This window comes from Mustela nigripes, chromosome 11, assembly GCF_022355385.1.
Source record: "Mustela nigripes isolate SB6536 chromosome 11, MUSNIG.SB6536, whole genome shotgun sequence".
Taxonomy (NCBI): domain Eukaryota; kingdom Metazoa; phylum Chordata; class Mammalia; order Carnivora; family Mustelidae; genus Mustela; species Mustela nigripes.
In genome coordinates, this window is record NC_081567.1 from 20,045,668 (window position 1) to 20,059,215 (window position 13,548).

General features: G+C 47.8%; 1 protein-coding gene across 6 annotated transcripts in view; it reads left to right on the forward strand.

The window, feature by feature from the left end:
- Positions 1-2,479: 2,479 nt before the first annotated feature.
- Positions 2,480-13,548, forward strand: part of VWA3A (von Willebrand factor A domain containing 3A) — a 51,348-nt gene continuing 40,279 nt past the window's right edge. For 4 of the 6 annotated variants that reach the window (XM_059415094.1, XM_059415098.1, XM_059415097.1 and 1 more), the window contains exons 1-5: positions 2,504-2,589; positions 6,916-7,002; positions 7,518-7,641; positions 12,341-12,465; positions 12,558-12,635. In XM_059415094.1, the coding sequence (XP_059271077.1) occupies positions 6,941-7,002; positions 7,518-7,641; positions 12,341-12,465; positions 12,558-12,635 (389 nt within the window). In that variant the 5' untranslated portion in view covers positions 2,504-2,589; positions 6,916-6,940. Of the gene's footprint in view, positions 2,596-6,915; positions 7,003-7,517; positions 7,642-12,340; positions 12,466-12,557; positions 12,636-13,548 lie in introns of all 6 variants that reach the window. The other 2 variants (XM_059415095.1, XM_059415096.1) reach the window with 2 other exon arrangements.

The window sequence follows — 13,548 nt, forward strand, 5'->3', positions numbered from 1 at the left end:
TGAATTACAGTATACACATGAAACTAATCTAATGTTATGTGTCATATCTCAGTTACAAAAAAAAAAAAAAGAAAGAAACCCAGGAGTTTTAAATGCTGAAGACAAAATCATCAGTCACCCTTAATCTGCTTATTCCAGCGCAAGAGGATTATAAACTAAATATGGCACAACACTACAGTATCTATCAACAAGTTAAAAGAGCTTTGGAATTCATTTTCTCCCCAAATTTGAAAAAAACTAACAAGGTACTTAGGAACTTGCTGTGACCTGAAGAAAAAACTTTGTTTTTAGGGTCTATAGTTTTGAAATTTTGTTTTTAGGGCCTATACTTTTGAAAATCAAGCCCCTAGATTCATACATTTTACTTTTTGTGTCTTTATCTTACAGAAATAAAAATCTCACAGTGCACAAAGATGTAAAACAGTGTTCATTGCAACATCGCTTTTAAAAAATTTATTTCTCACAGTTCTGGAGGCTGGAAATCCAAGATCAGGGTGCCAGCGTGGTCCGGTAAGGGTCCTCTTCTGAGTTGCAGACTTCTTGTATTCTCAGAGGGCAGAAGGAGCTAGGGGCTCTGTCCTCTTTTATGAGAGCACTAATCCCGTTCTTGAGGGCTCTCCCTCATGACCTATGTGCCTCCTAGAGGCCCCACTTTCTAATGCTAGGGGCCCCACTTTCACTCTAGGGGCTAAGTTTCCAACATATGAATTTTCAGGGGGTGAGGGGTAGGGGGTGGGGACACACATTCAGACCATAGCATATGGTCGTTTAAGGAGAAAGATACAACAAATCTAAGTGTGTATTCCATAATTTGGAACTTCAAAGTGTGTGGAGCAGAAATAGAATTAACGGGAGAATTAGGAAATCAACACTCAGTATATCTTGGGCAATGAGACCAGGCTACAGCTCCTAAATAAAGACCAGAGGTGGATTCACCCTGACCAGTTTCCAAGAAACTAAGGTAAGAAACCCAAATTCCTACTGTGCTCTAATTCCCTACATGGGGCCCAAATGAGCTACAAACCATCTGAGGAGAGCTCAGAAAGAAGGTACCCACACACAGCTTTCCTCTTGCCTGGTCATACAGGCTGAAAATCTTACTCCACTTTATCCCTCCGACACAACTACCTCCAGAATACGTGTGTCGTGTAAGCTTACGTAGAAAAAAGCAATCACAATGACTTTTCAATGTTGGGTTTTACTTCTTGTAAAATGCTGAGACCTATGTATCCAGGAGCCAAGGAAACTGTACAAGTATAAAACTACCCATCTTGGGCCTTCCTGTCTTCCAAAATGGTGTCTCAAAGCTAGTCAGCCGCTTCCACAGAGGACTTCCAGTACGGTGGGCACAAGGACTCTGACCCCTTGTTCACAGAGTAGCTGTTGGTTGGTCGCTCTCAGCCTCTTGTAACTTACCCCTTTTCTGACTTCCTTACCTCTCTCTGATCTGCCTCCTCTCCTGCCTTGTTGGTTTTAATGAAACGCCCTCCCACACACCACACTACCCTCCACCCATGACTGCTGCCCCGTGACGGGTGGTAGGTAAGCAGTTTCTAGTGGGAGGGGTTTTGTTATTTCTGATCTGGCCTTTAGGAGCCACTGCTAGTGTCAACATGGTAAGAGGTTCTCCATGTGATGATTACTGCAAGGAGCACATGTTAACAACGATCAAATTATAAGTTCGGAAAGTGAAGACAGTCATTTGAGAAATTACCTAGATAAACTAGATCCCTTAGCCTCTCGCAAGCTAGTTGACATGGGGTACATCACTTCATCTCTTGACTTCCATAAAAGAAGGCATTGAAGAAGGTCCCCCAGCTATGGGCGAGGGGCTGGTTACATCATAATCACCTGGGACCATTGTTAACGATTCATGTTCCCACACTCCACCACAGTTCTGTATCTGTCTCCCAAAATGGGAATGTTATGGATGTTTCCCTAGCAAACAACCCAGATGATTCCGATGGGCACCTTGGTTTGGGAACCACAGCAGTAGATGATCTCTTCTGAGGCCAAGAGGTCCCTGAGGCCGCTGCTGTATTGGCCAGGTTTGGGTGGGCCTGGACCTGGTTGGAGGTGAGGGAATCCCAAACCTCTCTCAGGGTGTGTGTTTGGGGGGGCCCCAGGGAATCTGAGAAAAAGTTTACAGTTACCAGCTTTCCCGCCTGGCACGGCACAGGTTCTCTGCTACCTGTCTTCAGTTCCCACCATGGGAAGGCAGCACATACCAGGACTCTCTACTGGTCTAAACCATCATTTTCTGCTGACCCAGAGAGTCTAGAAATAGAAGTCCAAATCCTGCTTCCAAGCTTCTGTAGGGGTGGAGAAAAGCAAAGTGCCTGGGGAAAAGCTGTTAACAAGGAAGTGGTAATGTCTTCCCTGGGGTGAGGGAGTTTTCCCCTGTCCCTGCTTCAGGCGGCAGTGGTGCGGTCTGTTACCTTGGAGACCAGCTAACACTTCCTGGCAGGGCGAGCTCCACCGCTGAGTTGCTTGGAGGAGCATAGAGGAGGTGGGAACCGGGAAAAGCAGAGTCCCGGGATCACCAGGGTCCCCTCTTCCAAAGATGGAGAAATAAATGGAGAAATGCAGGTGAGGGTGAGTTTCACAGGGGCGGCAGGATGGTAAGATGGGGTGGGGCACACCCAGACGCTGAGCCCTGGAAAGAGGTTTAGGGAGCCTGGGCCCATGGGCCTCTGCTCCCTACAGACCAGGCGCTGGGCTGCGTGTAAGGGGTGCAACCACAGACAAAGAAGTAGTGGGACGGCTGGGGAGAAGGACCATGACCTCGTGGTATGAGGCCCCCCAGGGCAGCAATAGGACAAAATGATTTCCTTCCTGGGGGTTGGAGGGCAGAAAATGGGGCTCAGGAAGGATTTGCTGGGGTTTTGTAGGGCTCAGGGTGTTTGTAGAGGTGGGTCCAACTTCAACAAAGAAGGGTATGAAACAGTAAGGTGCATGGAAGTAGAGGTTGCCAGGGCCCATAGAAGGGTTGGCGGTAAGGGGGAGGAGTCAGCAAGGAACAGGTCCTAAAAGAAGAGTAAACGTTGCAAGGAAGGTTCGCCGGCAGTGAGGAGCCCCAGTAGGTTCTAAACAGGTGGACAACCCTGCGTCTCGGAAAAATCATCCCGGCAGCAGAACGTAAAATGGACCGGATGAGGCAAGACTTAGATTGTCTGGCCATTCAAAATACAAACCCTGGGGGGTGGAGGGGGTTTTGTCCCAGATGTTTAGGAGAACCCAGCTAGTAACAAACCAGGAAGTTAGCTGGAGGTTTTCTCTAATCCACTAACCAGGGCTACTACGTCTCTCCCTTTGCCCGTGATGCCATCTCTTAGGGGCCAGCCTACATATTCTCTTTCCCAGCTGAGCCCCATCCCCCAGGGCAGCGTGGCCCACCTTTGTCGAAACCCTAGACCTGCCCTGAGTGCACTTATTCACCAAACGTTTTTTGAGCAGCTACTATGTTCTGGGCACTGAGTATACAAAAGACTTCTAGCAGAGATCAGAACTAAGTCCCTGCCATCATGGATCTCTTAGTGGGTTGACAGGTGGAAGAGAAAGGTAATAAGTAAACAACGTAGGACTTCAGATGTTAAAACAAAACACGTTCTGGAGAAAACAGACGAGTGGCTACTGTTTGAGATGGGATAATCAATGAAGCCCTCTCTAGTGAGGTTTCATTTGAGCAAAGACCGGAGGGTAAGGGCTGTGTTCACTTCCTCTCTGCCTCCCCAGTACCAGCTTTTTCTGGGACCCAGCAAACACCCTAAAAATGTCCACGGGATAAGTGATGGCTTACAAGCCCTATGCTGAAGCCCTTGAAGAAGCAGCACATTGTTCTAACGCTATTCTGCATTTCTATAGTACTCTGTATTTACAAAGCTCTTTGCCGTTCTCAGTGTTGGCTTTTGGTCTTTTGACCACTGTGTTGAAGCAGGCAGGGCAGTTACCAGGAACCCCATTCCATTCTGCAGAAGAAGAAACCCAAGGTCTGTTGCTTTCTAGAACACCATATTGTGTCATGAGTTTGATGCCGACCGCACCCTCCTCCTCCATCAGCCACACCAGTCACCCTGGAACCCCGTCGTGCAGGCGTCTGAATTCATTAGATTGTTAATCACTCACCAAAAAAAGAGAACTGGGACACTGTGGGGCGTCCAGTGCTCACCAGGCATTTCTATTTCAACAGTCTCTGCCACTGGTCTCTCAGCCAAGTTTCCTGAGGGAAAGCCAGTTGTTTTTTAAACATTTTTTTCTAACATTAACAACATTGCTACATTATCTTGGTGCTGCCCAAAAAACAAAGCATCCTCTGAGTAAAAGATTAAAGACCCCAGAGAGAAAAGCAAGTTGCTGTACCATCATTCGACTATTTTATTTAATGATTTCATAAGAACGTACACACTTATTTTTCAAGCTGCAACTCCTGAGTTTCTCACTTGCTGTGCCTTAGCCAATATTTTTGTGGTTGCAAGTAACAGAAACCGAAATGAGCTAGCTTAAGCAGAAAGATGGGGAGTTATAAGGAACAGGGTTTTTCATGGCACCCAAGAGCAGAAAGTAAAGGCAGTTCTCACAAGTGCCTGGGGTCAGCATTTAGATATTCAAGAACCAAGGCAGTTTCTCAACTGCCATCCCCCAAGTGTGTATCGCCTGCCATTTCCTGCTCTCTTGTAACTTATGGTCTAATGGGAGAAAGACAACAATTTTTAAAAATCACACTAAAGAATGTATCATTCTAAGTTAAAAGTATCCTGAAGTATCCTCAAGTTCTGTGAGAGTTTACATAACACTAAAGGAACCTGAAATACGGTGAGAGGGTGAAGAAGAGTCCCCAGAGAAAATGACAATTAGGCTGAATTATCAAGAATATGTTGGGAGAGGGAGAGGGGATGTTCCAGAGCAAAGAAAGCATGTGAAAAGGTCCTGTGGTTAAAGGAAATGTTGACCATTCCAGGAATTGAAGGGAGGGGTCATGGAACACAGAATGGGGGAGCAGGGGAAAAGAGGGAAAGCTGAAGGGGTGGGTGGGCAGCACCCACATCGTGCAAGACCTCAAATGCCATCATAGGAATCTTAGTCTTCATCCTAGAAATGAAAGGAAGCCTTTGAATAGTTTGAAGCAGGAGGGAGAAGAGGAGGTGTGACATTGGGTTTGTATTTTTAAAAGATCACCCTGGCTTCAGTGAGAACAGACTAGATTTGGAGGGTCTGAAGGAATTTGGGGGATGTGGGGGAGTTCGGGTCCACTGCATTTGTCTACGGCAGAGATGAGTGTGCCCTGGACAGAGGAGGTCACTGGAGACAGATATGTGGACAGGTTGGAGAGTGGGAACATTAACAAGGTTAGGTGATGGATTAGATACGGGAATAACGTATTGGGAATAATTCCTAGGTTTCTGACTCATACAAGTAGATAGAAACTGCCTATTTCTTCTAAGCTAGAAAACACTGAAAAGAGGGTAGGTCTGTAGGGAATATGAATTCAGTCTTGGATATACTGAGTTTGAGGTACTCCAGATGGAAATATCCAGTGTTGATGAATATGGTCTGCCATCAGAGTGGGGGGGGGTCTGGATTTTTGATACGCCATTGGGGGTCACCAATGTGTGCACATGATGACAGTTGAGGCCAGGGACAGGGAAGGATAAGACTGTCTAGGAAAAGAAGATAGAGAAGGGTAGAGATGCATAATTTAGCCTTGAAGAGAGCCAAATTAAAATGCTTGTTAGAGGAGAATAAGCCTGGAAAGGAGACCAGAAGGATCCAGCAGAGAGACAAGAAGGTCAGAGAGAATGGCTCCAGGGACCCAAGGCAGGGAAGGATCACTCACTCCCCTTTATCTGAAGACAAGCTTTTCCCCACCTCTGAGTGTACTCTGTGGTCCCATAGCTCTTAATTCCGAATTCCCGGAGAGGATCTCATGGAGCCATCTTGCTCCTGTCCACCGCTGACTCTAAGCTGTGAGGACTAGGCTGCGGGGTAGAGCCCCTTTGAGGGCAGATGTCATTCACAACGAAAAGAACTCAACCTCCTTTCAGTATTTTTCCCTCTTCTCCCCCTTCTTAAAATCCTTATGATCTCTCCTTGCCCTCTCTGACCAGCCCCAACCCTCACCATACTTTTTTTTTTTTTTTTTAAGATTTTATTTATTTGACAGAGATCACAAGCAGGCAGAGAGAGAGGAGGAAGCAGGCCCCCTGAGGAGCAGAGAGCCGGATGCGGGACTTGATCCCAGGACCCTGAGATCATGACCCGAGCTGAAGGCAGAGGCTTAACCCACTGAGACACCCAGGTGCCCCCCCCACCACCACCATACTCTTTACACAGCCACCTCCTTTCTGTCCTTCATGAAGGTCAAAGCTCAAGGTCAAGCCTGCAGCTGACCACCTTAGCTATGCAGAACAGATCCCTTTCCTGATTACTCTGCAGCATGTCATCCTGTTCAAGTCCTTCTTAGCACTTGCCACAATTTCTGTAGATAATAAATTTAACTTTTTAACATCCATCTTCCCCTTCTAGACTGTGAGCTCTACCTCAGTGATTCTCAGTTGGGGGGCCACTGTGGCCCCCAGGAGACTTTAGGCCATGTCCAGAGACATTTTTGGTTGTTATGACTTGGGAGACAGGAAAGCCGCTGGCATCTAGCGGGCGGAGGCCGGGGATCCCACAATGCACAGGACAGCCTCCCAACCAAGACTGACCCTGTCCAAAATGTCCAAAATGCTAAAGTTGAGAAGCCTCTGTTCCCTTGTTCCCCATCATATCCTCACCACCTGGCAGAATTGATAAGCATTAGTGAATGAATGAATGAATGAATGACAGAAGAGTTGAGTTGACTGTAGATACCCCCCAAAGCTGTTGTCTCTGTGCTGCATTTATCTTTCTCTTCTCTGGTGTTCCTTTTCTCCCTAGGAAATAAGCTTTGGGGTTTTTTAAAATGGCTACACATATTAGTCCTGTCTTCCATGGTCAAGATAATACGTTTCTGGAAGATCACTGGTAAGCATCCTCTCTGATTTTTCAGATGAAGACAACACCAACATTTTGTTGCAGGTCATTGAGGGGGGAAATACCTGCCTCGAAGCAAGACTGGATAAATGGTTGTGGCATCAGCTCATGCCCGAGGACTTCTGTTCTCTCACTACCAGAATGATAGAATAAAATGTCTTAAGAACCTGGAGTTCACCTTTTATCAGGACTCTACGGGAACCCTTCCCAGCTACCATACAGAGATACAAATGGCTCTGGAGGGGTGCCTGGGTGGCCCAGTCCTTAAGCGGCTGCCTTGGGCTCAGGTCATAATCCCTGGGTCCTGGGATCGAGCCCTGCATCCAGCTTCCTGCTCAGCAGCGAGGTCTGCTTCTCCTTCTCTTACTCCCCCTGCTTGTGTTCCCTTTCCCACTGTGTCCCTCTCTCTGTCAAATAAATAAATAAATGGCTCGGGAGACCCTAGAAATGTGGAAGCAATGTCTAGTGCTGGGACACTGATCAGTCGCTCACTGTGTGTTTTGTAGCCTGAGGAGAAGCAATGACAAAGATCCAAAGAAGCGACCAGTCCAGAAGGACCTTTGTGGACGTGGCCAAAATCCCGACAATGGACTACTGGTTACACATGTTAACCAGACACAGGACTTACTGGTAAATACAATATAGTGCTTTAACTGAGTCACAGTGCTTACCAATCATAGTCAGGGAATGTGGAATGTGTTAAACTTGGGGTGTTTCTTTTTCTTTCTTTTTTAAAAATTTATTTATGAGAGAGTGTGTGTGTGAGAGAGAGAGAGAGGGGACAGCGGGGAAGAGCAGATTGAGAAGCAGACTTCCCGTTGAACAGGGATCCTGGCACAGGACTCTGTCCCGGGACCCTGAAATCATGACCCGAGCCAAAGTCAGACACTTAAGGGTCTGAGCCACCCAGGCACCCCACTCTGGGTGTTTCTTTCTTCATGTAGGATCTCGGGATAGAAAACTATTAGGTAAGCATTCATCTTTAATCCTTTGCCTTTCGAAATGATAGGAATCTCTATCCTGTTTATAGAAACCTTATAGCCTTCTTGGCCATATCAGTAAATATTCAGGAGTATATGAAGACTGTGTTATCAAAGCCTGAAGACTTGGGAATGTAATTCTAAAATCCCCCTTTCTGAGATTTGTCTTTCTTTTAGGATTCCCTAAAACCTAGATCCAAAAATCAGTTTCAGGAAGTGCTGTCCGAGCAAGAGCATTGCGGCAAGAGAATTAACTTCGAAGAATAACCAGAACTGTGGTTTTAGGCTGCCTTTCAATGTGTCCGTGAACCGGACAGTGGGTGAGTGGTCTAGACCACAGAATTCACTATGAATAGTAGAAACTACTGCCATCAGAAGGAGTTAGGTGCAGGTCTGGCCTAAAATCACCTACCTAATCTACGTGAGAGTTTAAAGATGATGTCTTTGAGATGACAGTCTGTCAAAAACAATCCAGTTTTAATGCCGGCAATCAATCAGGAAGATGGTCCTGTTGGACTTTCCTAAAGTATTCGCGCTAATACTTGGAAGGTATTTTGGGAAATACTTTAGGAAAGTAATTTTAATTAAATTGCTTAAATTAATTAAAAGAAAATGAGGGAACGTCAATAGTCTTGAGAGTCTGGGGGATTGTGTCAGTGACTTCGGTCGTTGATCATTGGAGTCTTCATGTAATTTCATACCAAGCAGGTGAGTTCCCAGGCGGACAAGGACCACTCATACCCTTCCCAGTCACAAGTGGAACTTCCTTTACCTCAGAAACGAATAGCAGTGGGAAAGAAAGGATTGTTCTGACACTAATATCTTCCTCCTCTCTCTGTAACGCACCTACTTTAGTACGTAACCAGTGTGCCCTACAGTCAAAATGTACACTGTCTATCCGTCGTACTGAAACACGATGGATCATTGCAAATACAAGTAAAATGGAAGAAAGGTGAATTATCCGTCTACAGTGCACGGAATCATCAACCGGGGAGTCGAAGTCCTGAAAGATGACGAGAGTGACCTCTAGTGTTCATATGATATAAAGCACCGTTTCCCTGAGCGCGAGATGGGGACCATGAATTTTAGGAGGTGCTGTTTAAGGGCAGGAATTAATTAGCATAAGATTCTATGAGAAAGGTATCTTTTTAGCCAGTTCCCCCTCAGTCCTTCGTGAAGATAGTCATAGTTTGGTGCTCACATGAGCTACGTAGCTTGGGTTTGAGTCCCAGCCATACCCTTACCAGCTGCGTGACTTTGGGGAAATGACTTAAATTCTCTGTGCCTCAGTTTCCTCTGTGCCTCAGTTTCCCTCAGGGTAATGACGGAACCGACTTTGCAGAACTAAATGAGTTAATACGCGGACAGTGCTTGACACATAACAGATTCTGTTTACGTGTTTGCTGTCAGTATTGTTCCCACTTCTTTTTTTTTTTTTTTTTTTAAAGATTTTATTTATTTATTTGACAGAGAGAAATTACAAGTACACTGAGAGGCAGGCAGAGAGAGAGAGAAGGAAGCAGGCTCCCCGCTGAGCAGAGAGCCCGATGCGGGACTCGATCCCAGGACCCTGAGATCACGACCCGAGCCGAAGGCAGCGGCTTCACCCACTGAGCCACCCAGGCGCCCCTGTTCCCACTTCTTTAGGGCTTGCTATCTCCTCTTGGAAGAGGGCAGTGAGCAGGCCTCAGGCACAGAACCGAGGGCATACAGTCGTATCTGGCTGGACTGTAATAGCAGCATTTCATGTTCACTGAGGGGGAGATGCAGATCAGTGCTGGGATCTGTTGGCGCAGCTACACTCAAGGCTCTGTTTTGCTGTAGCTTCACATGCCCGTTCTACAGATGAAAAAAGAGCCCCACTGACCTGCCCAGCATCACAGAGCAGGTGGAGAGCCCCACCTACGGTGCTCCTTTCTTTTTTTTTTTTTTTTTTTTTTTTTTTTTTTTAAGATTTATTTATTTATTTATTTGACAGACAGAGATCACAAGCAGGCAGAGAGACAGGCAGAGAGAGAGGGAGGAAGCAGGCTCCCCACTGAGCAGAGAGCCCGATGCGGGACCCGATCCCAGGACCCCGAGATCATGACCTGAGCCGAAGGCAGCGGCCCAACCCACTGAGCCACCCAGGCGCCCCACGGTGCTCCTTTCTTCTCTCCTGCTCTTCTCTGGAACTTTCTTCTTCCTGTGTCCTCTACCCCGCCTAGTGGAACACAATCAGCTACCGGCAGAGTTTTCAACTCCTTGTCCACCGCTCCACTACCATGAAAGCCCTGATAGATACAAGCCCAAGGAGCCCCCACCTGGGTTCAAGCAGGCGCCCGGGAATGGCGCAGCCATCTCTAATAGAGAAGGGGGTCCTGAGAGATTAAACGGTGGACGGGCCCATTCCCCAGCCATCAGATGGTGCTGAGGGGGCAATTCTCATCAGCTGGCCTCCCTCATGATGCCCTACCACACCCAGAGGGAGTCACGACCAGTTCTGGCAACATATACATTATAGGTACATCGCACAGGGATTGTGCTGGAAGGCCCCTCCAAACCAGGCCTGGTACACCTTCCTAGCGCCTTGTCATGTCACACCCCACACTCCAACCTCCATGGCCACCTTCCTGCTCTACAAACACGGTGACCCTTTCCCTGCTCTACGCCTCTGCCTGGAAGGCGCATTCCCTAGCGATGCACAGGGCCGGCTCTTCTTCACCTCTAGATCTCGTCCCACAGCGAAATCACGGCTTCCCTCCAGCCTGAGGAAGTGACCTCCCGTCTCCACCATCCTACCTCTCTGTCACATTTCCCTGCTCCATGTCCTTCCTGGACCCGTTCCCTTCTGAAATTATACACACTGGTTTCATGTATTCTCTGCTCGCTCTCTCTCCACGCCAGAATGTAAGGTCCAAGAAGGCAAAAACATTTCTATCTTGTTCACAATGTAGACAGAGCACCAATGACAGCACCTGCTTCGTACAAGGGCTCAGAAACACCCCCTGTGTGGAGGAAGAAATGCCAGCCTCCAGGAGAGGTGACCAAGGCCAAGTGGGCTCAGAGCCTCCAGTCAGCTTTCTTTACCTTCTGGCTCCCAGAAAGCAACCCCCATGTTGAATGCTGGCCATGAATGACTTCAGGTCCACCACCAAGTCCACCACCCAAATTTGGAGCTTGGTACTGTGTAAGTGACACAGGTGTCACTTGGTAAAAGCAAGGGGGGAGGGCACAGTCCTTTGGCTGGCCAGACTCCTGTGATGGCGAGGAAATCCTATATTTAAACTATTTTACCTGCTGCTTCTATTTCTGGTCTCTGGACTAGACAGGATGAACCCATTCCCGCCTCCATCCGCCAACAAATGTTTGTCGAGGACCCACCAGACCGATAGCAAGGCAGAACTCATAGCAAGAGACAGAAAATGGAAGGCTGGAAATAAAGAGCACCCAGATGAGAACAGAGGCAATTTATTGCATGTTTGCACCCGCAGGGAGTCAGCCACCTCCACTTGTGTTCAGCAGAGACTCAAAGGCAGGGATCAGGAAAGCTTTACAGTGAGAAGGTGGCATGGGGCGCCTGGGGGGCTCAGTCAGTTAAGCCACTGTCTTTGGCTCAGGTCGGGATCCCAGGGTTCTGGGATCGAGTCCCACATCGGGCTCCTTGCTCAGCAGGGAGCCTGCTTCTCTCTCTCTGCCTCTGTCTGCTTGTGCGTGCTCTTTCTCTCTCTCTCTCTCTCTGACAAATAAGTAAATAAATAAAATCTTTTAAAAAAGAAAAAGAAGAAGAAGAAGAAGGGGGAAAGCTTCAGGTGTGCCCAGAAGGGCGGTGTTGGCAGGAGGAGTCTGGAGGGGAGCTAACCAGAAGCCAGGTGTCTCCTAGATGGGTTTTGAGGGCATATTTAGCCTTCTCTGGTGTGTTCTGAGGTGGATGTGGGATAAAAAATAGGAAAACCGGCAGTCCTTGTCCAAGTCTGGGCCTATGCTGGGCCAGTTGCTACAGTTGTGGTTTGATTTCACGGACTGGTTGCTATCAAGGCCATGGGTTGGAGTCCTATTGTCCACTGTGGTCTGGCCACCATATATTCAGTCTCCTATAAGGCAGGATGTGAGTGACCCTTGAATTGTCCAGCCGCACACTGGAGCTGAGGTGAGGGATGAGAATGGGTATTTCCAGAGCAGTTGGCCCAGGACGCAGGCCTCCCCATCCCCAGTTCCCTCAGCCAGGTGAGTTCTCGAACACACTGTGTTCAGGAAGGACCTGTTGGAGTTGACAGTCCACGGGCGTCTGTGTGGAGGGGACCGAGGGCGTCCTCGGCCTTGCCCTCTCTTTCCGCACTTTTGTGTTTGACTCTGGCTCTGTCTCATAGAGGCTGCAGGGAGACGAGACCCAACCCTCGGCTGGGGAGGACTCGGAAGACTGGCTTTCGGCGCGCAGTTTACAGTTTGAGAGGCTCACCTTGGCTGACCTGCTTAGCCAGGGCACCGCCGTGCTGTGAGTCTGGCGCCATTCCCTTCACCCCCAAACCTGGCAACCCCCTGCTCCCAGGCCCCAGAGACCCCCTTCTTAAGACTTTGATTCTCCAGGGAGGAGGGCAGCAATATCACGAGGAAAGTGCACTTCTCTACCCAGATCATCCGCAAGTTCGAATCCAAGCTTTCTGAGTAAGTATGCGAACTCGAGAATTTCCTCATTTCAGCAGCCTGAAAGTAACTTTGTGCAGGGGCCCATGGGGGGACTCAGGCCGTAAGCAACCAACTCTTGATTTCGGCTCTGGTTGTGATCTCAAGGCCACACGAGATCAAGGTCACATCTCAAGGTCACGAGATCAAGCCCCACGTCCATGGAGTCTGTTTGAGATTCTCTCTCTCTCTCTCTCTGTGCCCCGCCCCCAGCTCTCTTTCTCTCACTCTAAAATAAATAAATAATAAAATCTTTTAACAAATAACTTTTTTCCGACAACGATCTCTGGGTTTTGGGGCAGGTCCCTCCCACCTCTGGTCCTAATGGCCTCTTGCCTCAAATGAAGACATTGGACCATAACCGGTTTTTCTCAGCCTTTTAAAATCCGTGGGCCCTTTGGGTGAGCACATACAACCTCATACCTTCATCTGAGGTGTAATAATTAAGTGACCACTTTCAATGACAGATTTTGCAAATGTTTGTGAAAAATATGCAGGCTGCCTACTCCCAAACCAGATTTTCTGAGCCTATATACACATTCCATCCCCGATGTAGCAATCTCTGACCCAGGATCACTGTTTGCCTGAGGTTTCTTAAAAGGCTCTAATAATAATACCTGTCATTTTTTTTATTTTAAAGATTTTTATTAATTTATTTGACAGAGAGAGATCACAAGTAGGCAGAGAGGCAGGCAGAGAGAGAGGAGGAAGCAGGCTCCCCACCAAGCAGAGAGCCCGATGTGGGGCTTGATCCCAGGACCCTGAGATCATGACCTGAGCCGAAGGCAGCGGCTTAACCCACTGAGCCACCCAGGCGCCCCATACCTGTCATTTATTAATGTGTCAGGAATTCTACTAAGGCCTGAATGCATTATCTTGTTTAATCCCCACAGAA